Source organism: Salmo salar, chromosome ssa10, assembly GCF_905237065.1.
Source record: "Salmo salar chromosome ssa10, Ssal_v3.1, whole genome shotgun sequence".
Taxonomy (NCBI): domain Eukaryota; kingdom Metazoa; phylum Chordata; class Actinopteri; order Salmoniformes; family Salmonidae; genus Salmo; species Salmo salar.
The window spans coordinates 32,234,253-32,258,467 of NC_059451.1; the positions used below are offsets into that span (position 1 = coordinate 32,234,253).

The 24,215-nt window shown below is 45.4% G+C and overlaps 1 protein-coding gene across 4 annotated transcripts in view; it reads left to right on the forward strand.

The window, feature by feature from the left end:
* The window catches only part of LOC106560245 (E3 ubiquitin-protein ligase SH3RF1), a 63,005-nt gene extending 51,444 nt beyond the window's left edge, over nt 1-11,561 (forward strand). For 3 of the 4 annotated variants that reach the window (XM_014122902.2, XM_014122905.2, XM_014122903.2), the window contains 4 exons: nt 6,571-6,848; nt 6,991-7,301; nt 7,875-8,230; nt 8,390-11,561. In XM_014122902.2, coding sequence (XP_013978377.2) covers nt 6,571-6,848; nt 6,991-7,301; nt 7,875-8,230; nt 8,390-8,558 — 1,114 coding nt within the window. In that variant the 3' untranslated portion in view covers nt 8,559-11,561. The remainder of the gene's footprint in view (nt 1-6,570; nt 6,849-6,990; nt 7,302-7,874; nt 8,231-8,389) is intronic. The other variant, XM_014122904.2, reaches the window with a different exon arrangement.
* The last annotated feature ends 12,654 nt before the right edge of the window (nt 11,562-24,215 follow it).

The window sequence follows — 24,215 nt, forward strand, 5'->3', positions numbered from 1 at the left end:
AACACATCAAATCAAATGTATTTATATAGCCCTTCTTACATCAGCTGATATCTCAAAGTGCTGTACAGAAACCCAGCCTAAAACCCCAAACGGCAAGCAATGCAGGTGTAGAAGCATGATGACTAGGAAAAAATCCCTAGAAAGGCCAGAACCTAGGAAGAAACCTAGAGAGGAACCAGGCTATGAGGGGTGGCCAGTCCTCTTCTGGCTGTGCCGGGTGGAGATTATAACAGAACATGGCCAAGATGTTCAAATGTTCATAAATGACCAGCATGGTCAAACAATAGTAATCACAGTGAACAGGTCAGGGTTCCATAGCCGCAGGCAGAACAGTTGAAACTAGAGCAGCAGCACAGCCAGGTGGACTGAGGAAAACAAGGAGTCATCATGCCAGTTAGTCCTGAGGAATGGTCCTAGAGCTCAGGTCCTCCGAGAGAGAGAGAAAGAGAGAATTAGAGAGAGCATACTTTAATTCACACAGGACACCGGATAAGACAGGAGAAATACTCCAGATATAACAGACTGACCCTAGCCCCCCGACACACAAACTACTGCAGCATAAATACTGGAGGCTGAGACAGGAGGGGTCAGGAGACACTGTGCCCCCATCCGATGATACCCCCGGACAGGGCCAAACAGGCAGGGTATAACCCCACCCACTTTGCCAAAGCACAGCCCCCACACCACTAGAGGGATTGCTTCAACCACCAACTTACCATCCTGAGACAAGGCCGAGTATATCCCACAAAGATCTCCGCCACGGCACAACCCAAGGGGGGGGTGCCAACCCAGACAGGAAGACCACGTCAGTGACACAACCCACTCAAGTGACGCACCCCTCCTAGGGACGGCATGGAAGAGCACCAGTAAGCCAGTGACTCAGCCCCTGTAATAGGGTTAGAGGCAGAGAATCCCAGTGGAGAGAGGGGAACCGGCCAGGCAGAGACAGCAAGGGCGGTTCGTTGCTCCAGTGCCTTTCCGTTCACCTTCACACTCCTGGGCCAGACTACGCTCAATCATAGGACCTACTGAAGAGATGAGTCTTCAATAAAGACTTAAAGATTGAGACCGAGTCTGCGTCTCTCACATGGGTAGGCAGACCATTCCATAAAAATGGAGCTCTATAGGAGAAAGCCCTGCCTCCAGCTGTTTGCTTAGAAATTCTAGGGACAATAAGGAGGCCTGCGTCTTGTGACCGTAGCGTACGTGTAGGTATGTACGGCAGGACCAAATCGGAAAGATGGGTAGGAGCAAGCCCATGTAATGCTTTGTAGGTTAGCAGTAAAACCTTGAAATCAGCCCTTGCCTTAACAGGAAGCCAGTGTTGGGATGCTAGCACTGGAGTAATATGATCCAATTTTTGGGTTCTCATCAGGATTCTAGCAGCCGTATTTAGCACTAACTGAAGTTAATTTAGTGCTTTATCCGGGTAGCCGGAAAGTAGAGCATTGCCGTAGTCTAACCTAGAAGTAACAAAAGCATGGATTAATTTTTCTGCATCATTTTTGGACAAAGTTTCAGATTTTTGCAATGTTACGTAGATGGAAAAAAGCTGTCCTTGAAACAGTCTTGATATGTTCGTCAAAAGAGAGATCAGGGTCCAGAGTAACGCCGAGGTCCTTCAGTTTTATTTGAGACGACTGTATAACCATCAAGATTAATTGTCAGATTCAACAGAAGATCTTTGTTTCTTGGGACCTAGAACAAGCATCTCTGTTTTGTCTGAGTTTAAAAGTAGAAAGTTTGCAGCCATCCATTTCCTTATGTCTGAAACACAGGCTTCTAGCAAGGGCAATTTTGGGGCTTCACCGTGTTTCATTGAAATGTACAGCTGTGTGTAATCCTCGTAGCAGTGTAAGTTAACATTATGTTTTCGAATGACATCCCCAGGAGGTAAAATATATAGTGAAAACAATAGTGGTCCTAAAACAGAACCTTGAGGAACACCGAAATTTACAGCTGATTTGTCAGAGCGCAAACCATTCACACAGTGTGTTCAATAAACACATGCTTGTTCAATGAACCATAAACAATTAATGAACATGCACCTGTGGAACGGTCGTTAAGACACTAACAGCTTACAGACGTTAGGCAATTAAGGTCACAGTTATGAAAACTTAGGACACTAAAGAGGCCTTTCTTCTGACTCTGAAAAACACCAAAGAAAAGATGCCCAGGCTCCGTGCTCATCTGTGTGAACGTGCCTTAGGCATGCTGCAAGGAGGCATGAGGACTGCAGATGTGGCCAGGGCAATAAATTGCAATGTCCGAACTGTGAGACGCCTAAGACAGTGCTACAGGGAGACGGGATGGACAGCTGATCGTCCTCGCAGTGGCAGACCACGTGTAACAACACCTGCACAGGTTCGGTACATCCAAACATCATACCTGCGGGACAGGTACAGGATGGCAACAACTGCCCGAGTTACACCAGGAACGCACAATCCCTCCAGTGCTCACACTGTCCGCAATATTCTGAGAGAGGCTGGATTGAGGGCTTGTAGGCCTGTTGTCTGGTGAGGACCTGCCTTACATCACCGGTAACAGCGTTGCCTATGGTTACAAACCCACCGTCGCTGGACCAGACAGGACTGGCAAAAAGTGCTCTTCACTGACGAGTCGCGGTTTTGTCTCACCAGCGGTGATGGTCGGATTCGCGTTTATCGTCAAAGGAATGAGCGTTCCTCTGAGGCCTGTACTCTGGAGCGGGATCGATTTGGAAGTGGAGGGTCCGTCATGGTCTGGGGCAGTGTGTCACAGCGTCATCGGACTGAGCTTGTTGTCATTGCAGGCAATCTCAACACTGTGCGTTACAGGGAATACATCCTCCTCTCTCATGTGGTACCCTTCCTGCAGGCTCATCCTGACATGACCCTCCAGCATGACAATCGCACCAGCCATACTGCTCGTTCTGTGCGTGATTTCCTGCAAGACAGGAATGTCAGTATTCTGCCATGGCCAGCGAAGAGCCCGGATCTCAATCCCATTGAGCACGTCTGGGACCTGTTGGATCGGAGGGTGAGGGCTAGGGCCATTCCCCCCCCCAGAAATGTCCGGGAACTTGCAGGTGCCTTGGTGGAAGAGTGGGGTAACATCTCACAGCAGATCTGGTGCAGTCCATGATGAGGAGATGCACTGCAGCTGGTGGCCACACCAGATACTGACTGTTACTTTTGATTTTGGTCCCCCCCTTTGTTCAGGGACACATTATTCCATTTCTGTTAGTCACATGTCTGTGGAACTTGTTCAGTTTGTCTGTTGTTGAATCTTATGTTCATACAAATATTTACACATGTTAAGTTTGCTGATAATAAATGCAGTTGACAGTGAGAGGACATTTCTGTTTTTGCTGAGTTTAGTATGTATAAGCTGGAAGTAGAAGCCTAACATGCTGACCACACCGGATGCGTTGCGTGCGATGTAAATTACATTTGCACATACTTTATTCAATCATTGCACCCACACTGCTTGCCCGCGTCAGTGTAGTAAGGCGCTAAAATAGAACTTGGTTCTATTTGTGACGCTCGATGAGCTGCAAGTCCTGCCTCTCCCGTCTCATTGGTTTTTAGGAGCATATACCCACGTGCCATCTCCTCATTGGTTTTTAGGGGCATATGCCCACGTGGGTGGTTGAAATATGAACTGAGGTCCACACTCCAGTCGGTTGTGGTAATGCACCTTAAAGTTGGTTGCCAACCGCCATATAATGTCCGAAGAAGAAGAAGCCTGAGGAAGGAGGAGAGATTACTAGAAACAAACTCGGTTGACCGTTTTATCTGTGGATTAATTGTCGGAGTAGAGGACCTTGTGCATTTCAGGTAAAATAATAACCCAATGTTTATCCCAGGACAAATTATCTTGCAACAGCAAGCTAGCTAGCTTAATTGCCATAAATGTTTAATGATTTTCGACCTTTCCCCCAAGTTAATATAATTGGTTCATATTTGTTTTGATATTTCAACCTGTGTGTCCTGATTGCGTCTGTTGTGGGTGGACAAAATCAACTTGCACCCGTGGTCTGGTCAGCATTTAAGTGTTGTTCAGTAGTTTACTTCAATGAGGGGAGGGGTGGTAGGGTTAAAGGAAAATAAGGAACATTTTTTATTTTTATTTACAAAAATGTATTGCAAATGATGCAGAGGATTATCTGCAATATTAAAGCTGATCTACCCCCCCCCCAAAAAAAAAAGTAATAATTATATATACGTACTGAACAAAAATATAAACGCAACATGGAAACTGTTGGTCTAAAAGATCCCAGAAATGTTGCATACGCACAAATCTTACTTCTCTTAAATTGTGCACAAATTTGTTTACATCCCTGTTAGTGAGCATTTCTCCTCCTTTGCCAAGATAATCCATTCACCTGACAGGTGTGGCATATCAAGAAGCTGATTAAATAGCATTATCATTACACAGGTGCACCTTTTGCTGGGGACAATAAAAGGCCACTCTAAAATGTGCAGTTTTGTTACACAACACAATGCCACAAGTTTTGAGGGAGGGTGCAATTGGCATACTGACTGCAGGAATGTCCACCAGAGGTGTTGCCAGAGAATTTAATGTTAATTTTCTCTACTATAAGCCGCCTCCAATGTTTTAGAGAATTTGGAAATACTTCCAAATGGCCTGACAAACGTAGGCCATGTGTAACCATGCAAGTGCAGGACCTCAACATTCCCACATGCTGAGCAATTGTTGGCTGCTTTTCTTTCACTCTGTGGTCCAACTCATCCCAAACCATCTCAATTGGGTTGAGGTTGGGTGATTGTGGAGGCCAGGTCATCTGATGCAGTACTCCATCACTCTCATTCTTGGTCAAATAGCCCTTACAGGTGTGTTTTGGGTCATTGTCCTGTTGAAAAACAAATGTTAGCCCCACTAAGCACAAACCAGATGGGATGGCGTATCGCTGCGGAATGCTGTGGTAGCCATGCTGGTTAAGTTTGCCTTGAATTTAAAAATAAATCAGACAGTGTCACCAGCAAAGCACCATCACACAACCTCCTCCATGCTTCACGGTGGGAACCACACGTGTTTCTTGGCCCAAGCAAGTCTCCTTCTTATTGGTATCCTTTTAGTAGTGGTTTCTTTGCAGCAATTCGACCATGAAGGCCTGACACACACACAGTCTCCTCTGAACAGTTGATGTTGATGTCTGTTAATTGAACTCTGTGAAGCATTTATTTGGGCTGTAATCTGAGGTGCAGTTAACTCTAATGAACTTAGCTCTGCTGCAGAGTAACTCTGGGTCTTCCTTTCCTGTGGCGGTCCTCATGAGCCAGTTTCATCATAGTGCTTGATGGTTTTTGCGACTGCACTTGAAGAAACTTTCAAGGTATTGACTGACCTTCATGTCTTAGTAATGATCTACTGTCGTTTCTCTTTGCTTATTTGAGCTGTTCTTGCCATAATTATAAAAATAAAATCACCTTTATTTAACCATGTAAGCTAGTTGAGAACAAGTTCTCATTTACAACTGCGACCTGGCCAAGATAAAGCAAAGCAGTGCGACACAAACAGCAACGGAGTTACACATAAAAAGGGGCATGCTAGAAAGAGGGGCATGCTAGAAAGAGGTGTCTCCGGGATGCTGGCCTTCTAGGCAGAGTTGCAAAGAAAAAGCCATATCTCAGACTGGACAATAAAAAGATTAAGATGGGCAAAAGAACACAGACACTGGACAGAGGAACTCTGCCTAGAAGGCCAGCATCCCGGAGTCGCCTCTTCACTGTTGACGTTGAGACTGGTGTTTTGCGGGTACTATTTAATGAAGCTTCCAGTTGAGGACTTGTGGGAGGCGTCTCTTTCTCAAACTAGACACACTAATGTACTTGTCCTCTTGCTCAGTTGTGCACCGGGGCTTCCCACTCCTCTTTCTGTTCTGGTCAGAACCAGTTTGCGCTGTTCTGTGAAAGGAGTAGTACACAGCGTGGTACGAGATCTTCAGTTTCTTGGCAATTTCTCGCATGGAGTAGCCTTCATTTCTCAGAACAAGAATAGACTGACGAGTTTCAGAAGAAAGTTATTTGTTTCTGGACGTTTTGAGCCTGTAATCGAACCCACAAGTGCTGATGCTCGAGATACTCTACTAGTCTAAAGAAGGCCAGTTTTATTGCTTCTTTAATCAGAACAAACGTTTCCAGCTGTGCTAACATAATTGCAAAAGGGTTTTCTAATGATCAGTTAGCTAATCCAAGTTTATCATTTTAAAAGGCTAACACAACGTGCCATTGGAACACAGGAGTGATGGTTGCTGATAATGGGCCTCTGTACGCCTATGTAGATATTCCATAGAAAATCAGCCATTTCCAGCTACAATAGTCATTTACAACATTAACAATGTCTACACTGTATTCCTGATCAATTTGATGTTATTTTAATGGACCAAAAATTTGCTTTTCTTTCAAAAACAAGGACATTTCTAAGTGACCCCAAACTTTTGAACGGTGGTGTATGCACACACACATATCCACGTACACATATGCATACACACACTGATTATCTCTGTATATGCAGCTACCATAAGGCTCCCAGCCCTAACCCCTTTCCTCTTGTTGGTCCCATTAGGACGGCATCAAGCAGCACCCAGCCCAAGGTCCCCCTGACTCTGTGCACCCAGGCTGGGCGAGGGGTCACCATCGTCAGCCCCTCCACTTCTCTGGGGGCCATCGTTCCAGGGCCTGACTTCAACAAGCCCATGCCCATCTGTCCCGGCCCTGCCCCCTCCAGCCCTTTACCTGCTGCCATGGTGACGGCTGCTCACGTGGCGACCGGACAGGCCAAGGTTCTCATGCACATGACCTCCCAGATGACTGTTAACCAGGCACGCAATGCTGTCAGGACAGGTAGGGTCACCTACTAGGGGAATGGAGGTGTGCAAGTATACATTCTATGTAGCCTGAGGGTGGGATAGTGTATTTGATAATGAATATATAGGCAAATGGTATGTGTGTATGATCTAACCCTGTGCCTCTCCTCTGGCCCCAGCAGCCTGCCACAGTCAGGACCGGCCCACCGCTGCTGTGACACCCATCCAGTCCCAGACCTCTGTAACCTATCTGCCCCACCTGGCCGTGTGCCAGTCCCAGCCCTCCAACCCTGCCCAGGGCTGTGTCCGTGCCGGTGTAGCACTGGGCTGTGCCGCCGCCTCCCTCACCCCGCCCAATGTCAGTGCCGCCTCGCTGGATCGTGATGCCCTGCGACCAGTGGCAGACCTCACCATGCCCGTCGCCCCAGGCAACGGCAACTTAACGTCAATTAATTCCTCCCTTGCCTGTCGGCTGGACAAGGACGGCAAGGTGGGCATTCATGATAGCACCCTAGCCATCAGTATTGCTATCAACAATGTTAGCATATTTCTCATGTTTCCATATACTTCTATTATGCCTTGCGTATTTGGCTGGTGTTCAACACGTCTACAGTGGATTGCTAAATTAGTTGACATTCGCCTGGAGTGTCTGGTGCTCTTGTTTACTGCAGAGTATTTTGAATACCATGCGCTCTGTATGTTGTTGAACACAGATGTTCCAGTTTATCTTCAGAAACAAATTGACCCACAAAGCTCAGTCTGTTTCACGGGCGAGCCTTGGGAATTGAGTTAAGAGACTAGAGATGGGAGTCAGTCCAGTCCAGCCAACACAAACAGAACAGGCAGCAGGCCTGATGATGACATTACAACCCTGATTAGTCAGCCAACAACCTAATGACCAAGACAATGGTTTCTGTTTATGCAGATTCTAATGTCCATACAATGAATTCCTGTAAGACAATCTATATCCAGCCTACACTGTTATCAGACAAGTGCAACATAGTAGCAACATAATTGACTTTTTCCTCTCGCTTTCTCTTTGTTTCGTTCTGTCGTTCTGCAGAGGGAGAAGAAAGGTCTTCTGAAGCTGTTGTCATCTAACAAGAAGAAGTCTCGCCCTTCTCCCCCCTCCTCCCCCACCCTGGAGGCAGAACAGGCTGCTACGGGGGAGGTCTTCCAAAGGGCCATGGGCCCCGACACCACTCCCTCGCTCTCCTCCACTACCGTTGGCATGGGTAATCATGGCCGTGCAGTCCCCTGCCCCGTGGAGCCTGAGTTTATTTTAGCCACCACCCCAGAGTTAACACAACGTAAGAGCAGCCCCCTGGATGCCTGTGCCCCCATCGCCCCGCCCCCTCGCCAGGCATGCTCCTCCCTCATCTCCCAGCAGCACGATGCTCGGCCAATCATATGCGAGAGGTACTGCATTTCTTATATCGAATGACAGTGACATGTAATTATAAAATGGTCTGTCTGATGATGTGTGTCTGTGTAGCGTTTCTGGTCTCCTGTGCTTTGTGGGGGAGGGGGTGTGTGTCAGTACAGTATCCTCTCTGATCCCCCATCTCTCCTCCCCAGGTACAGAGTGGTGGTGTCCTACCCCCCTCAGAGTGAGGCAGAGCTGGAACTGAAGGAGGGAGACATAGTGTTTGTCCACAGGAAGAGAGAGGACGGCTGGTTCAAAGGAACCCTCCAGAGGAACGGCAGGACCGGACTGTTCCCTGGCAGCTTCGTAGACATCATCTGACTGACCTTTCTGACTCACACTGGACCACAGTGGACCGACCGTGACCACACCATCAACTGACCATCAATGGAACCACTTGGTTGTTGCCTTGTTTTAGGGTCAAACTGTGAGTCAACCAGATCAGGTTGCTAGGCACACTAACATTAGATGGATCCATACACAACCTTATGAGGTCCTCAAAGCACAGAGGAGAATGATGAAATAGTTTAAACAGAGATGACTGGAGGACAGCACACTACTCATGTTGATTTTCTTTTTGTCACTTATTTATATCTTTAACATTTCAAAACGTTAAATGTGTGCCTTGTACTGTTTCTCACTTTATTAAATGTAAGAAACCATATGAACTGTTAATAGATGGAAATATGACAAATTGTAACTTATTTTTTTGTTCTCTGGAAAAGATGTGCTTGGCCTTTCGTTGTGTTTAGGGTTTCAATTGACGCCTGCCTTAAGACACATTTCCTACATCACTTTGTGCTCGACTCTTATTGGCTGTGGTGCTGTATGTTAATACTGCACGGTGTCTGCTGATTTTAAGAGCAAACAAACAATACAGCAGATGGGAGGAGAATGAGCGATGTCATCAGCACATACAGTGTAGCAAGAAAAGGGGTAGAGGTGGGCCCAATTCCAATCTGATCCCTTGAGCCTATTCTTCTATTGACTGGAAGGTATCAGCCATATGGCAGTAGCTCCATACCCTCTGGTTGGGTAGTTTGAGTTTCTGATTTATTGCAAACACCTAGTCATTTGAGATCCATGAGAGGCAGAGGACTTGATTGGAATTAGGCTCTGGACCTCTCTCCAACAATGGAATTTGCACAACCTCATCCTTTATCCCTTGGACTCTTGGTGCCCCAAACTGGGTTCTCATGGGCTTATTGGAGAGAAAGAGAGACATCGTGGTGAAAATGATTATGCTGTTGATGCTCTGATGTCGGATGAGGTTATCAAAACGTTCCCATAACGTTAGGAATGCCGTCTGCTGTTGATGTACATTATTAGGTACTGGGAGAGGGATTTTATGTTCTTGCCTTTTTTGATGTGTTAAAACTAAAACACTCCATAAATGTTGCAATCAAGTGTTACTTAGTGTATATTCTTCTATGTGTAGTTATTGAACATGGTAGCTGCTCCCCCACTCCTCTAGTAGTAGACCAACCTTATCGGAACCACAGACATCACATACAGTACAGTAAACGTGCTACGACTCTGACAGCTACATTTGAATAATATATTGATATTTATAGCCACATGGATCTATACAACACCAGGTGCTCTGGACTGTGTCGCCTACAACATAGAGATGCAGCAAGACATCTGACAGACCTGATGTATGTATGACCTTCATGGGTTCTCAACCCTCATTTCAATGATTCATTCATTCCTAATGTGTCTTGTCGCTACAAGACAAAACACTGCTTACTTATAAAGCACAGACTGTTTTCCTAATGTAACATATTATCACTCCAATACAAGTTAGTATATTTATCCTTGAAGTTGCAAGGTTTTTTAATACTCATCCATGACTTGTCTGATTAAGCTGTACAGTGCATCTATTCAATGTGTCTAAGTGTTCTATAGACTTGCATATGATTTGTGCGTGGTTGGTTAGATGGGGTTTTGTTTTCTGTTTGTCTCAAAGCACAAAAAAAAAAGAGGTGTGATTTGAGTGGGTTTAGAGGATGTGAAACCTCAGAGCCTTGGGTCATACTTATTTTCAACTCCTTTCATTTCAAAATATTCCATTGGGGTCGAAATGGCACTCTTCACTCTCCCTCCCTCTTGTCCTCCTCCCTGTGCCTTTAGTCATGGTAATGAGATTGACGGCACTGTTAGTAACAAAGACAGAATCATCAGGCACCACATAATGAGGAATTGATTTGATCCAATCTCATATTTGTTGGCAATAGAGAAGAGTTTAAATTGGATTATATTAGTCAACGGTGGACAGTAAGTGGCTGTTCCATTGTTAGTGGGCTGTGAGGGACGTCTGCCTACCTTCACTAGAGCACACCAGGCAGACACCAAGAGGCTAACGTCCTCTGTTTATTCCTGCTGCAGCCTTTCTCCTATCAGATGCTGTGGTGCAGTATCAGCTAAGGCTTCTGTCTAAATGACAGAATGGACCTTTAGGCACTAATCCACCCCAACAAGCGGTTTGCTCTTAGCAACTGGGTGTCAACAGCAGTAAGTCTGAAGGGGTTTGGGGGTCACATTTAAAGTTTGAGGACATTTTAAACACCAGATGGTGCTACATTTTGGACCTGAGTGGAATGTAGGTGACTGAATTTTCCAAAGCGTGATTGGGTGTTTGTGTCAGGCAGAGTAATGGGGACCACTGTGTGTGACTAACTTCTGAATATGTTGTAGTTGATGTTTTGAGTGGTGGGTGGAGGCTGTATAAAGTGGTACGAAACACTGTAAAGACCGGTTTGCTTCTCAATTTGCTTGTGTAGAATTAACCTAATGTTTTACTGTTGTCTTGGCATTCTCCACCTCACCTCTTGTCCTGAACTGGGTCTTGCTTACTGATGAGCCTTTTTTTCATACACACACACACACCCCCCATACATTTACACTTACCACACCATCAGTATATACCGTAGTCATTTTAGTCATATTTATTTTCATGTCTATAGCTGGATGATCAAATAATGCTTATTTTCTTTACATTCTCTGACTGGCAAGAACAACCGAACCAGTTAGCTTCGGTGTTCCTGTGAACATGTTGTTTTTGCTGTAATCTCATGCCTTGTTGGAACACAAGGTAGCACTAAAGTTTGCTTTATTAAACTAAACAGATTCTCCTTATGCCAAGGTGACTTACTTGATTTTTTGGGGGGTTATAGTTATTTTTATATAGTTAAGTCTGATCATGGAAAAATTAGCATCCACTTGTTATTTGGTACAATACTATGTGCAAAACATTCTTAAGTATCGAAGGGAATAGCACATTTTTGTAAACATGACTGTAACAATAAAAGCGAATGGTTTCCATGGTTTTGTCAGTCTGTTTTCGCCCTTGTGTTTAGATGGTCTCTTCCTACCAGGGTTGAGTTGTCTGTAAACATTACCACTGACATGAGGGACATGACAGCAAAGTCACCTCTCTTCCCCTCTCTCATCCATCCCTTCCTACTCTGCGGGGCCTGCTTAAGATCGTGTGTGTGTGCGCGATGCACCAGTTGGTCTGTCTGAGCCTGTGTATACAGTGCCTTCGGAAAGTATTCAGACACCTTGACTTTTTCCACATTGTGTTACATTACTGCCTTATTCTAATATTGATTTAAAAAAATCCTCAATACCCCATAATGACAAAGCAAAAATAGGTTTTTCAAATTTTACAAATGTATTACAAATAAACGGAAATATCACATTTACATAAGTATTCACACCCTTTACTCAGTAATTTGTTGAAGCACCTCTGGCAGCGACTACAGCATCGAGTCTTCTTGGGTTTGATGCTACATTTACATTTTAGTCATTTAGCAGACGCTCTTATCCAGAGCGACTTACAGTAGTGAATGCATACATTTCATTTCATGCATTTCATTTCATGCTACAAGCTTGGCACACCTGTTTTTGGGGAGTTTCTCCCATTCTCTGCAGATCCTCTCAAGCTCTGTCAGGTTGGATAGGGAGCGTTGCTGCATAGCTATTTTCAGGTCTCCAGAGATGTTCGATCGGGTTCAAGTCTGACCTCTGGCTACTCAAAGACTTTCAGAGACTTGTCCCGAAACCTCTCCTGTGTTGTCTTGGCTGTGTGCTTAGGGTCGTTGTCCTGTTGGAAGGTGAACCTTCGCCCCAGTCTGAGGTCCTGAGTGCTCTGGAGCAGGTTTTCATCAAGAATCTTTCTGTATTTTGCTCCGTTCATTTTTCCCTCAACCCTGACTGTGCAATGCGCCAGTTGGTCTGTCTGAGACTGTGTATACAGTGCCTTCGGAAAGCCGCTACCGCTGAAAAACATCTCGCAGCGTGATGCTACCACCACAGTGCTTCACCGTAGGGATGGTGCCAGGTTTCCTCCACACGTAAATCTTGGCATTCAGGCCAAAGAGTTCAATCTTGGTTTCATCAGACCAGAGAATCTTGTTTCTCATGGTCAGAGTTTTTAGGTGCCTTTTGGCTAACTCCAAGCGAGCTTTCATGTGCCTTTACTGAGGAGTGGCTTCCGTCTGGCCACTCTACCATAAAAGCCTGATTGGTGGAGTGCTGCAGAGATGGATGTCCTTCCGGCAGTTTCTCCCATCTCCAGAGGAAATCTAGAGCTCTGTCAGTCCCCATCGGATTCTTGGTCACCTCCCTAACCAAGGCCCTTCTCCCCTGATTGCTCAGTTTGGCCGGGTATTCAGCTCTAGGAAGAGCCTTGGTGGTCCTTATCTCGGCTAAGCATGCCTCTCCTTAATGTCAATATGCCTTGTCCATTGCTGTTCTGGTTAGTGTTTATTGGCTTATTTCACTGTAGAGCCTCTAGCCCTGCTCATTATACCTTATCCAACCTTTTCAGTTCCACCACCCACAAATGCTATGACATCTTCTGGTTTCAATGATGTTTCTAGAGACGATATCTCTCTCATCATCACTCAATGCCTAGGTTTACCTCCACTGTATTCACATCCTACCATACCTTTGTCTGTACATTATACCTTGAAGCTATTTTATCGCCCCCAGAAACCTGCTCCTTTTACTCTCTATTCCGGACGTCATAGACGACCAATTCTCATAGCTTTTTGCCGTACCCTTATCCTACTCCTCCTCTGTTCCTCTGGCGATGTAGAGGTGAATCCAGGCCCTACAGTGCCTAGCTCCACTCCTATTCCCCAGGCGCTCTCTTTTGATGACTTCTGTAACCGTAATAGCCTTGGTTTCATGCATGTTAACATTAGAAGCCTTCTCCCTAAGTTTGTTTTATTCACTGCTTTAGCACGCTCTGCCAACCCGGATGTCCTAGCCGTGTCTGAATCCTGGCTTAGGAAGTCCACCAAAAACTCTGAAATCTTCATCCCTAACTATAACATTTTCAGACAAGATAGAACAGCCAAAGGGGGCGGTGTTGCAATCTACTGCAGAGATAGCCTGCCGAGTTCTGTTCTACTATCCAGGTCTGTAACCAAACAATTTGAACTTCTACTTTTAAAAATCCATCTCTCTAAAAACAAGTCTCTCACCATTGCCGCCTGCTATAGACCACTCTCTGCCCCCAGCTGTGCCCTGGACACCATATGTGAATTGATTGCCCCCATCTATCTTCAGAGCTCATGCTGCTAGGTGACCTAAACTGGGACATGCTTAACACCCCAGCCATCCTACAATCTAAGCTTGATGCCCTCAATCTCACACAAATTATCAATGAACCTACCAGGTACCACCCCAGAGCCGTAAATACGGGCACCCTCATAGATATCATCCTAACCAACTTGCCCTCTAAATACACCTCTGCTGTTTTCAACCAAGATCTCAGCGATCACTGCCTCATTTCCTGCATCCGTAATGGGTCAGCGGTCAAACGACCTCCACTCATCACTGCCAAACGCTCCCTGAAACATTTCAGCGAGCAAGCCTTTCTAATCGACCTGGCCCGGGTATCCTGGAAGGATATTGACCTCATCCCGTCAGTAGAGGATGCCTGGTTATTTTTTTTAAATGCCTTCCTCACCATCTTAAATAAGCATGCCCCATTCAAGAAATGTAGAACCAGGAACAGATATAGCCCTTGGTTCTCTCCAGACCTGACTGCCCTTAAGCAACACAAAAACATCCTGTGGCGTTCTGCATTAGCATCAAACAGCCCCCGTGATATGCAACTTTTCAGGGAAGTTAGAAACAAATTTTCATAGGCAGTTAGTAAAGCCAAGGCTAGCTTTTTCAAGCAGAAATTTGCTTCCTGCAACACAAACTCAAAGTTCTGGGACACTGTAAAGTCCATGGAGAATAAGAACACCTCCCAGCTGCCCACTGCACTGAGGATAGGAAACTCTGTCACCTCTGATAAATCCACTATAATTGAGAATTTCAATAAGCATTTTTCTACGGCTGGCCATGCTTTCCACCTGGCTACCCCAACCGCGGTCAACAGCACTGCACCCCCCACAGCTACTCGCCCAAGCCTTCCCCATTTCTCCTTCTCCCAAATCCAGTCAGCTGATGTTCTGAAAGAGCTGCAAAATCTGGACCCCTACAAATCAGCCGGGCTAGACAATCTGGACCCTTTCTAAAATTATCTGCTGAAATTGTTGCAACCCCTATTACTATCCTGTTCAACCTCTCTTTCGTGTCGTCTGAGATTCCAAAAGATTGGAAAGCAGCTGCTGTCATCCCCCTCTTCAAAGGAGGGGACAATCTTGACCCAAACTGCTACAGACATATCTATCCTACCCTGCCTTTCTAAGGTCTTCGAAAGCCAAGTCAACAGATTACCGACCATTTCGAATCCCACCGCACCTTCTCCACTATGCAATCTGGTTTCAGAGCTGGTCATGGGTGCACCTCAGCCACGCTCAAGGTCCTAAACGATATCGTAACCGCCATCGATAAGAAACAATACTGTGCTGCCGTATTCATTGACCTGGCCAAGGCTTTCGACTCTGTCAATCACCACATCCTCATCGGCAGACTCAATAGCCTTGGTTTCTTAAATGATTGCCTCACCTGGTTCACCAACTACTTCTCTGATGGAGTTCAATGTGTCAAATCAGATGGCCTGTTTTCCGGGCCTCTGGTAGTCTCTATGGGGGTGCCACAGGGTTCAAATCTTGGGCCAACTCTTTTCTCTGTATACATCAATGATGTTGCTCTTGCTGCTGGTGAGTCTCTGATCCACCTCTACGCAGATGACACCATTCTGTATACTTCTTCTGGCCTTTCTTTGGACACTGTTAACAACCCTCCAGACGAGCTTCAATGCTATACAACTCTCCTTCCGTGGCCTCCAACTGCTCTTAAATACAAGTAAAACTAAATGCATGCTCTTCAACCGATCGCTGCCCGCACCTGCCCGCCCGTCCAGCATCACTACTCTGGACGGTTCTGACTTAGAATATGTGGACAACTACAAATACCTAGGTGTCTGGTTAGACTGTAAGCTCTCCTTCCAGACTCACATCAAACATCTCCAATCCAAAGTTAAATCTAGAATTGGCTTCCTTTTCGCAACAAAGCATCCTTCAGTCATGCTGCCAAGCATACCCTCGTAAAACTGACCATCCTACCGATCCTCAACTTCGGCGATGTCATTTACAAAATAGCCTCCAATACCCTACTCAATAAACTGGATGCAGTCTATCACAGTGCCATCCGTTTTGTCACCAAAGCCCCATATACTACCCACCACTGCGACCTGTACGCTCTCGTTGGCTGGCCCTCGCTTCATACTCGTCGCCAAACCCACTGGCTCCAGGTCATCTACAATACCCTGCTAGGTAAAGTCCCCCCTTATCTCAGCTCACTGGTCACCATAGCAGCACCCACCTGTAGCACGCGCTCCAGCAGGTATATCTCTCTGGTCACCCCCCAAAGCCAATTCCTCCTTTTGGCCGTCTCTCCTTCCAGTTCTCTGCTGCCAATGACTGGAACGAACTACAAAAATCTCTGAAACTGGAAACACTTATCTCTCTCACTAGCTTTAAGCACCAGCTGTCAGAGCAGCTCACAGATCACTGCACCTGTACATAGCCCATCTATAATTTAGCCCAAACAACTACCTCTTCCCCTACTGTATTTATTTATTCATTTATTTTGCTCCCCATTATTTCTATTTCTACTTGGCATTTCTTCCACTACAAATCTACCATTCCAGTGTTTTTGTAAATGACAACTTGTTCTCAACTTGCCTACCTGGTTAAATAAAGGTGAAATAAATAAATAAAATAAATAAACTTCTTCCATTTAAGAATGGAGGCCACTGTGTTCTTGGGGACCGTCAATGCTGCAGAAATGTTTTGGTACACTTCCCCAGATCTGTTCCTCGACACAATCCTGTCTTGGCACTCTACAGACAATTATTTCGACAACATGGCTTGGTTTTTGCTCTGACATGCACTCTCAACTGTGGGGCCTTTAAATAGACAGGTGCGTGTGCTTTTCCAAATCATGTCCAATCAATTGAATTTACCACAGGTGGACTCCAATCGCTGCCAAAGGTGCTTCAACAAAGTATTGAGTAAAGGGTCTGAATACTTATGTAAATGTCATATTTCAGGTTTTTAAATATAAATTTGCAAACATTTCTAGAAACCTGTTTTTGGTTTGTCATTATGGGGTATTTTGTGTAGATTGAAGGGGGGGGGGAATAAATTTTATAAGGCTGTAATGTAACAAAATTTGGATAAAGTCAAGGGGTCTGAATACTTTCCGAATGCACTGTACAGTCGTGGCCAAAGGTTTTGAGAATGACAAAAATATTAATTTTCACAAAGTCTGCTGCCTCAGTTTGTATGATGGCAATTTGCATATACTCCAGAATGTTATGAAGAGTGATCAGATGAATTGCAATTAGTTGCAAAGTCCCTCTTTGCCATGCAAATGAACTGAATCCCCCAAAAACTTTTCCACTGCATTTCAGCCCTGCCACAAAAGGACCAGCTGACATCATGTCAGTGATTCTCTTGTTAACACAGGTGTGAGTGTTGATGACGACAAGGCTGGAGATCACTCTGTCATGCTGATTGAGTTTGAATAACAGACTGGAAGCTTCAAAAGGAGGGTGGTGCTTGGAATCATTGTTCTTCCTCTGTCAACCATGCTTACCTGCAAGGAAACACGTGCCATCATCATTGCTTTGCACAAAAAGGGCTTCACAGGCAAGGATATTGCTGCCAGTAAGATTGCACCTAAATTAACCATTTATCGGATCATCAAGAACTTCAAGGAGAGCGGTTCAATTGTTGTGAAGAAGGCTTCAGGGCACCCAAGAAAATCCAGCAAGTGCCAGGACCGTCTCCTAAATTTGATTCAGCTGCGGGATCGGGGCACCACCAGTACAGAGCTTGCTCAGGAATGGTGGTAGGCAGATATGAGTGCATCTGCACGCACAGTGAGGCAAAGACTTTTGGAGGATGGCCTGGTGTCAAGAAGGGCAGCAAAAAAGCCACTTCTCTCCAGGAAAAACATCAGGGACAGACTGATATTCTGAAAAATGCACAGGGATTGAAATGCTGAGGACTGGGGTAAAGTCATTTTCTCTGATGAATCCCCTTTTCGATTGTTTGGGGCATCCGGAAAAAAGCTTGTCCAGAGAAGACAAGGTGAGCGCTACCATCAGTCCTGTGTCATGCCAACAGTAAAGCATCCTGAGACCATTCATGTGTGGGGTTGCTTCTCAGCCAAGGGAGTGGGCTCACTCACAATTTTGCCTAAGAACACAGCCATGAATAATGAATGGTACCAAAAGATCCTCTGAGAGCAACTTCTCCCAACCATCCAGGAACAGTTTGGTGACGAACAATGCCTTTTCCAGCACCTTGCCATAAGGCAAAAGTGATAACTAAGTGGCTCGTGGAACAAAACATAGATTTTTTGGGGGGGTCCATGGCCAGGAAACTCCCCAGACCTTAATCCCATTGAGAACTTGTGGTCAATCCTCAAGAGGCAGGTGGACAAACAAAAACCCACAAATTCTGACAAACTCCAAGCGTTGATTATGCAAGAATGGGCTGCCATCAGTAACGATGTGGCCCAGAAGTTAATTGACAGCATGCCAGGGGGGATTGCAGAGGTCTTGAAAAAGAAGGGTCAACACTGCAAATATTGAGTCTTTGCATCAACTTTATGTAATTGTCAATGAAAGCCTTTGACACTTATGAAATGCTTGTAATTATACACTGCTCCAAAAAATAAAGGGAACACTTAAACAACACAATGTAACTCCAAGTCAATCACACTTCTGTGAAATCAAACTGTCCACTTAGGAAGCAACACTGATTGACAATACATTTCACATGCTGTTGTGCAAATGGAATAGACAACAGGTGGAAATTATAGGCAGTTAGCAAGACACCCCCAATAAAGGAGTGGTTCGGCAGGTGGTGACCACAGACCACTTCTCAGTTCTTATGCTTCCTGGCTGATGTTTTAGTCACTTTTGAATGCTGGCGGTACTTTCACTCTAGTGGTAGCATGAGACGGAGTCTACAACCCACACAAGTGGCTCAGGTAGTGCAGCTCATCCAGGATGGCACATCATTGCAAGCTGTGGCAAGAAGGTTTGCTGTGTCTGTCAGCGTAGTGTCCAGAGCATGGAGGCGCTACCAGGAGACAGGCCAGTACATCAGGAGACGTGGAGGAGGCCGAAGGAGGGCAACAACCCAGCAGCAGGACCGCTACATCCGCCTTTGTGCAAGGAGGAGCAGGAGGAGCACTGCCAGAGCCCTGCAAAATGACCTCCAGCAGGCCACAAATGTGCATGTGTCTGCTCAAACGGTCAGAAACAGACTCCATGAGGGTGGTATGAGGGCCCGACGTCCACAGGTGGGGGTTGTGCTTACAGCCCAACACCGTGCAGGACGTTTGGCATTTGCCAGAGAACACCAAGATTGGCAAATTCGCCACTGGCGCCCTGTGCTCTTCACAGATAAAGCAGGTTCACACTGAGCACATGTGACAGACGTGACAGAGTCTGGAGCCGCCGTGGAGAACGTTCTGCTGCCTGCAACATCCTCCAGCATGACCGGTTTGGCGGTGGGTCAGTCATGCTGTGGGGTGGCATTTCTTTGGGGGGCCGCACAGCCCTCCATGTGCTCGCCAGAGGTACTCTGGACCCTGATCTCTCTTTTGAAGAACATATCAAGACTGTTTCAAAGACAGCTTTTTTCCATCTACGTAACATTGCAAAAATCAGAAACTTTCTGTCCAAAAATGACGCAGAAAAATTAATCCATGCTTATGTTACTTCTAGGCTGGACTACTGCAATGGTCTACTTTCCGGCTACCCGGATAAAGCACTAAACAAACTTCAGTTAGTGCTAAATACGGCTGCTAGAATCCTGACTAGAACCAAAAAATGTGATCATATTACTCCAGTGCTAGCCTCCCTACACTGGCTTCCTGTTAAGGCAAGGGCTGATTTCAAGGTTTTACTGCTAACCTACAAAGCATTACATGGGCTTGCTCCTACCTATCTTTCCGATTTGGTCCTGCCGTACATACCTACACGTACGCTACGGTCACAAGACGCAGGCCTCCTAATTGTCCCTATAATTTCTAAGCAAACGGCTGGAGGTAGGGCTTTCTATAGAGCTCCATTTTTATGGAATGGTCTGCCTACCAATGTGAGAGACGCAGACTCAGTCTCAACCTTTAAGTCTTTACTGAAGACTGATCTCTTCAGTAGGTCCTATGATTAAGTATAGTCTGGCCCAGGAGTGTGAAGGTGAATGGAAAGGCTGGAGCAACGAACCGCCCTTGCTGTCTCTGCCTTGCCGGTTCCCCTCTTTCCACTGGGATTCTCTGCCTCTAACCCTATTACAGGGGCTGAGTCACTGACTTACTGGTGTTCTTCCATGCCGTCCATGGGAGGGGTGCGTCACTTGAGTGGGTTGAGTCACTGATGTGGTCTTCCTGTCTGGGTTGGCGCCCCCCCTTGGGTTGTGCCATGGCGGAGATCGTTGTGGGCTATACTCGGCCTTGTCTTAGGACGGTAAGTTGGTGGTTGGAGACATCCCTCAAGTGGTGTGGGGGCTGTGCTTTGGCAAAGTGGGTGGGGTTATATCCTGCCTGTTTGGCCCTGTCCGGGGGTATCATCGGATGGGGCCACAGTGTCTTCTGATCCCTCCTGTCTCAGCCTCCAGTATTTATGCTGCAGTAGTTTATGTGTCGGGGGCTAGGGTCAGTCTGTTACATCTGGAGTATTTCTCTTGTCTTATCCGGTGTCCTGTGTGAATTTAAATATGCTCTCTCTAATTCTCTCTTTCTCTCTTTCTGTCTTTCTCTCGGAGGACCTGAGCCCTAGGACCATGCCTCAGGACTACCTGGCATGATGACTCCTTGCTGTCCCCAGTCCACCTGGCCGTGCTGCTGCTCCAGTTTCAACTGTTCTGCCTGCGGCTATGGAACCCTGACCTGTTCACCGGACGTGCTTGTTGCACCCTCGACAACTACTATGATTATTATTATTTGACCATGCTGGTCATTTATGAACATTTTAACATCTTGACCATGTTCTGTTATAATATCCACCCTGCACAGCCAGAAGAGGACTGGCCACCCCTCATAGCCTGGTTCCTCTCTAGGTTTCTTCCTAGGTTTTTGGCCTTTCTAGGGAGTTTTTCCTATGGAGTTTTTCCTAGCCACCGTGCTTCTTTCACATGCATTGCTTGCTGTTTGGGGTTTTAGGCTGGGTTTCTGTACAGCACTTTAAGATATCAGCTGATGTACGAAGGGCTATATAAATAAATTTGATTTGAGGTAGCCTGACTGCCATTAGGTACCGAGATGAGATCCTCAGACCCCTTCTGAGACCATATGCTGGTGCAGTTGGCCCTGGGTTCCTCCTAATGCAAACAATGCTAGACCTCATGTGGCTGGAGTGTGTCATCAGTTCCTGCAAGAGGAAGGCACTGATGCTATGGACTGGCTCGCCCGTTCCCCAGACCTGAATCCAATTGAGCACATCTGGGACATCATGTCTCACTCCATCCACCAACGCCACGTTGCACCACAGACGGTCCAGGAGTTGGCAGATGCTTTAGTCCAGGTCTGGGAGGAGATCCCTCAGGAGACCATCCGCCACCTCATCAGGAGCATGCCCAGGCGTTGTAGGGAGGTCATACAGGCACGTGGACGCCACACACACTACTGAGCCTCATTTTGACTTGTTTTAAGGACATTACATCAAAGTTGGATCAGCCTGTAGTGTGGTTTTCCACTTTAATTTTGAGTGTGACTCCAAATCCAGACCTCCATGGGTTGATAAATTGGATTTCCATTGATTATTTTTGTGTGATTTTGTTGTCAGCACATTCAACTATGTAAAGAAAAAGTATTTAATAATTTTATTTCATTCATTCAGATCTAGGATGTGTTATTTTAGTGTTCCCTTTATTTTTTTGAGCTGTATACTTCAGTATTCCATGGTAACATCTGACAAAAATATCTGAAGACACTGAAGCAGCAAATTTTGTGGAAATTAATATTTGTGTCATTCTCAAAACTTTTGGCCACAACTGTATATTGTTATATATAACCCAGGAATTTCAGCAGTGCGTTTTGGTTCAGTAGTTATCCGTTTTGAGCAGTTTGATAGCAGTTTTAAGAGTTAATTGTATTAACAAATGAGAAGACAATGATATAAGTGAGTATTGCATTTTGAAAAGAAGATACTTCGATTGAATATGGAAGGGTGATTTGGTGCAAAGTACAAGTGATTTTGTGAATTTGTGTACTCATTCAATTGTGCTTAGAGATTTGGAACAAACCATTTTGATAATCTATTTTGATATTTGTGCTTAGAGTTAAGAAAACGTACTACATACTTGTGAACCAAAGTGATTGAAAAAAACTGTGTGTACAAAACACAGAGATCAGGTCACAATACAAAGGTAAAGCCTGATTTTCACTTAAAATGGAGGTCAAACACAAACCCCAACAGCCAAATACTACATCGAGTCTATATAACAATGCATGCCTTTATTACCGGGAGAATAGCTCCTTGCTGTGTCTGCTTTTCCCACAATGCAATAAACTCTTAAGGTGGTGCTCTGTGAGGTAGGTGAGTCATGCAGTCTCTCGTCTGTGTGTGTGGTGATGCTCAGCTGGATAATGTCTAAAGGAGCTGACAGGGTCTCTCTGAGGTCACACTGGTATGCTTCATCCAGATGATGGGTTGCCATGGAGATCGCTTATTCCAATTTGTGAGTATGACTGTGGTGGACAGAAGGGGCTAGGTGGCCTGATGGGGGATACAAGGACAAAGAGATGGATATTGAGATAAAGAGAATTGCTTGCTTTTCATCTGACTTGGCTCTGTTGGCTTCTCTTTTCCCTCTCTCCTGTCAACTCTGACTGTCTGGTTCACTTTGCTCTCTGGTATCTAATGGTATCGGGTACTCTAACAGATTAATGAGGTGTCTGTTTAATCAATGAGCCTTGCTCTGGCATGACCGGGCCTTCCTACTGGAGAAGGAGGGAATCATTAGCTCTACTACAAACAGTGTAAATGTGTGTTTGTGTACAATACATGTTGGTGAGGAGGTGGGGGCGGGTAAGTCTATTAGATACATTATATATTCATATTACTGAGTGAGGCGGTGTAAATATCTGTAGATGTGACCAAGAGTGATAGTGTTTATGGATTGATACAAGGTCACAGACTCTGGAGCATACAGTAAAAAAGTATGTATTTATGTAAGAAGAAATAGAGAAAGTGTGTGTGTGTGTGTATACTGTCTATATGGTGAGGAAGACTGCAGAAAGTGTGTGTCTGTGTTTACATGTGTCATTAGACTACAGGAGTGTGAAGGAGGAAAATGAGGTCATGATGTTTAGGATGATGATCTGAATACAAATTAAGCCTTGTCTCACACACACACAAACTCTCTCTCCATACAATGCATAAAACATTTCAGTCAACACCTAAAAAATGTTGCTCAACAGTTTTTGTATTTTTATTTTCTTACATCTGTGTTTTTCCATCTGAGGGTGTAGCTCATAAGACAGGTCAAACATCAGCTTGTGATTTACCTCTCTTCTTTACTCTCCTGTAACCCAGTCACTGAGGACAGAAAATAAATCCTGAACAACTTCCAAATGTTTCAAACCGTCCAGCTGTGTTTGTCTATTGTTTTTCACTGGTGACATTGAGCCGGGCTTCTGGACCTTGGGTCAGAAGGAGAGTCAGACAGAGACAACCGTACGGGTCCAAAGAGGAACGTAGGATAAAAGGTTAGGGTTGGGGTTGAGGGTAGGGTTCGGCTTGACCTGGGATGTTGACATGAAGCTAGGGTAAGGGCTGACCTAGCCTATGTTTAACCCCTAGCTCAATCTTAATCCTAGCCTAGATTTTATCGTCATTTATATACTGCGGACAGGCTCTGGTTTGGTTTGTTTCAGATGTCTGTGGGTCCAGCTACCTGTGAGGGGCCACTGGCACTAGCTGTGAGGTTTATGTGAGTCTCTTGTTCCCCCATGTGGTTGAATTAATAAACACACTATAGAACAAATGGCGACCTCCATGTGTGTAGTGTGCCAATGACCAACTGACGTATACTCACGTTATGATAATTATATAGAGAGAAATACCAAATTGTTATCCATCTTAAACCACAACAGTGTTGCGTGAAAATGTGACATTTCCCTCAGAACTCTTTAAAATGATCTTGGTAGCATAGCTAGCTATAGCTAGCTGTTAGGTCACCTACACCAGGGGTGTAAAACCCATTCCCTGGAGGGACTAGGGTGTGCTGTTTTTTTTTCATTTTCCTTTCAATGAAGTCCTAGACAACTAGTGAGGGGAATTCCTTAATAATCAGTGACCTTAATTCATCAATTAAGAACAAGGGAGGACCGAATGCCCGCAGATATTTTTCCGTCCCTCCGTGGAATGAGTTTGACACATGATCTACACAGACAGTTCGGGGAAGTGACTGTCTGTCTGCGTGGGCTGCCTGGGTTCAGGAGAGTGAGTGCTCTGAGAGGTCAAGGGGGTTCAGTAGACCTTAA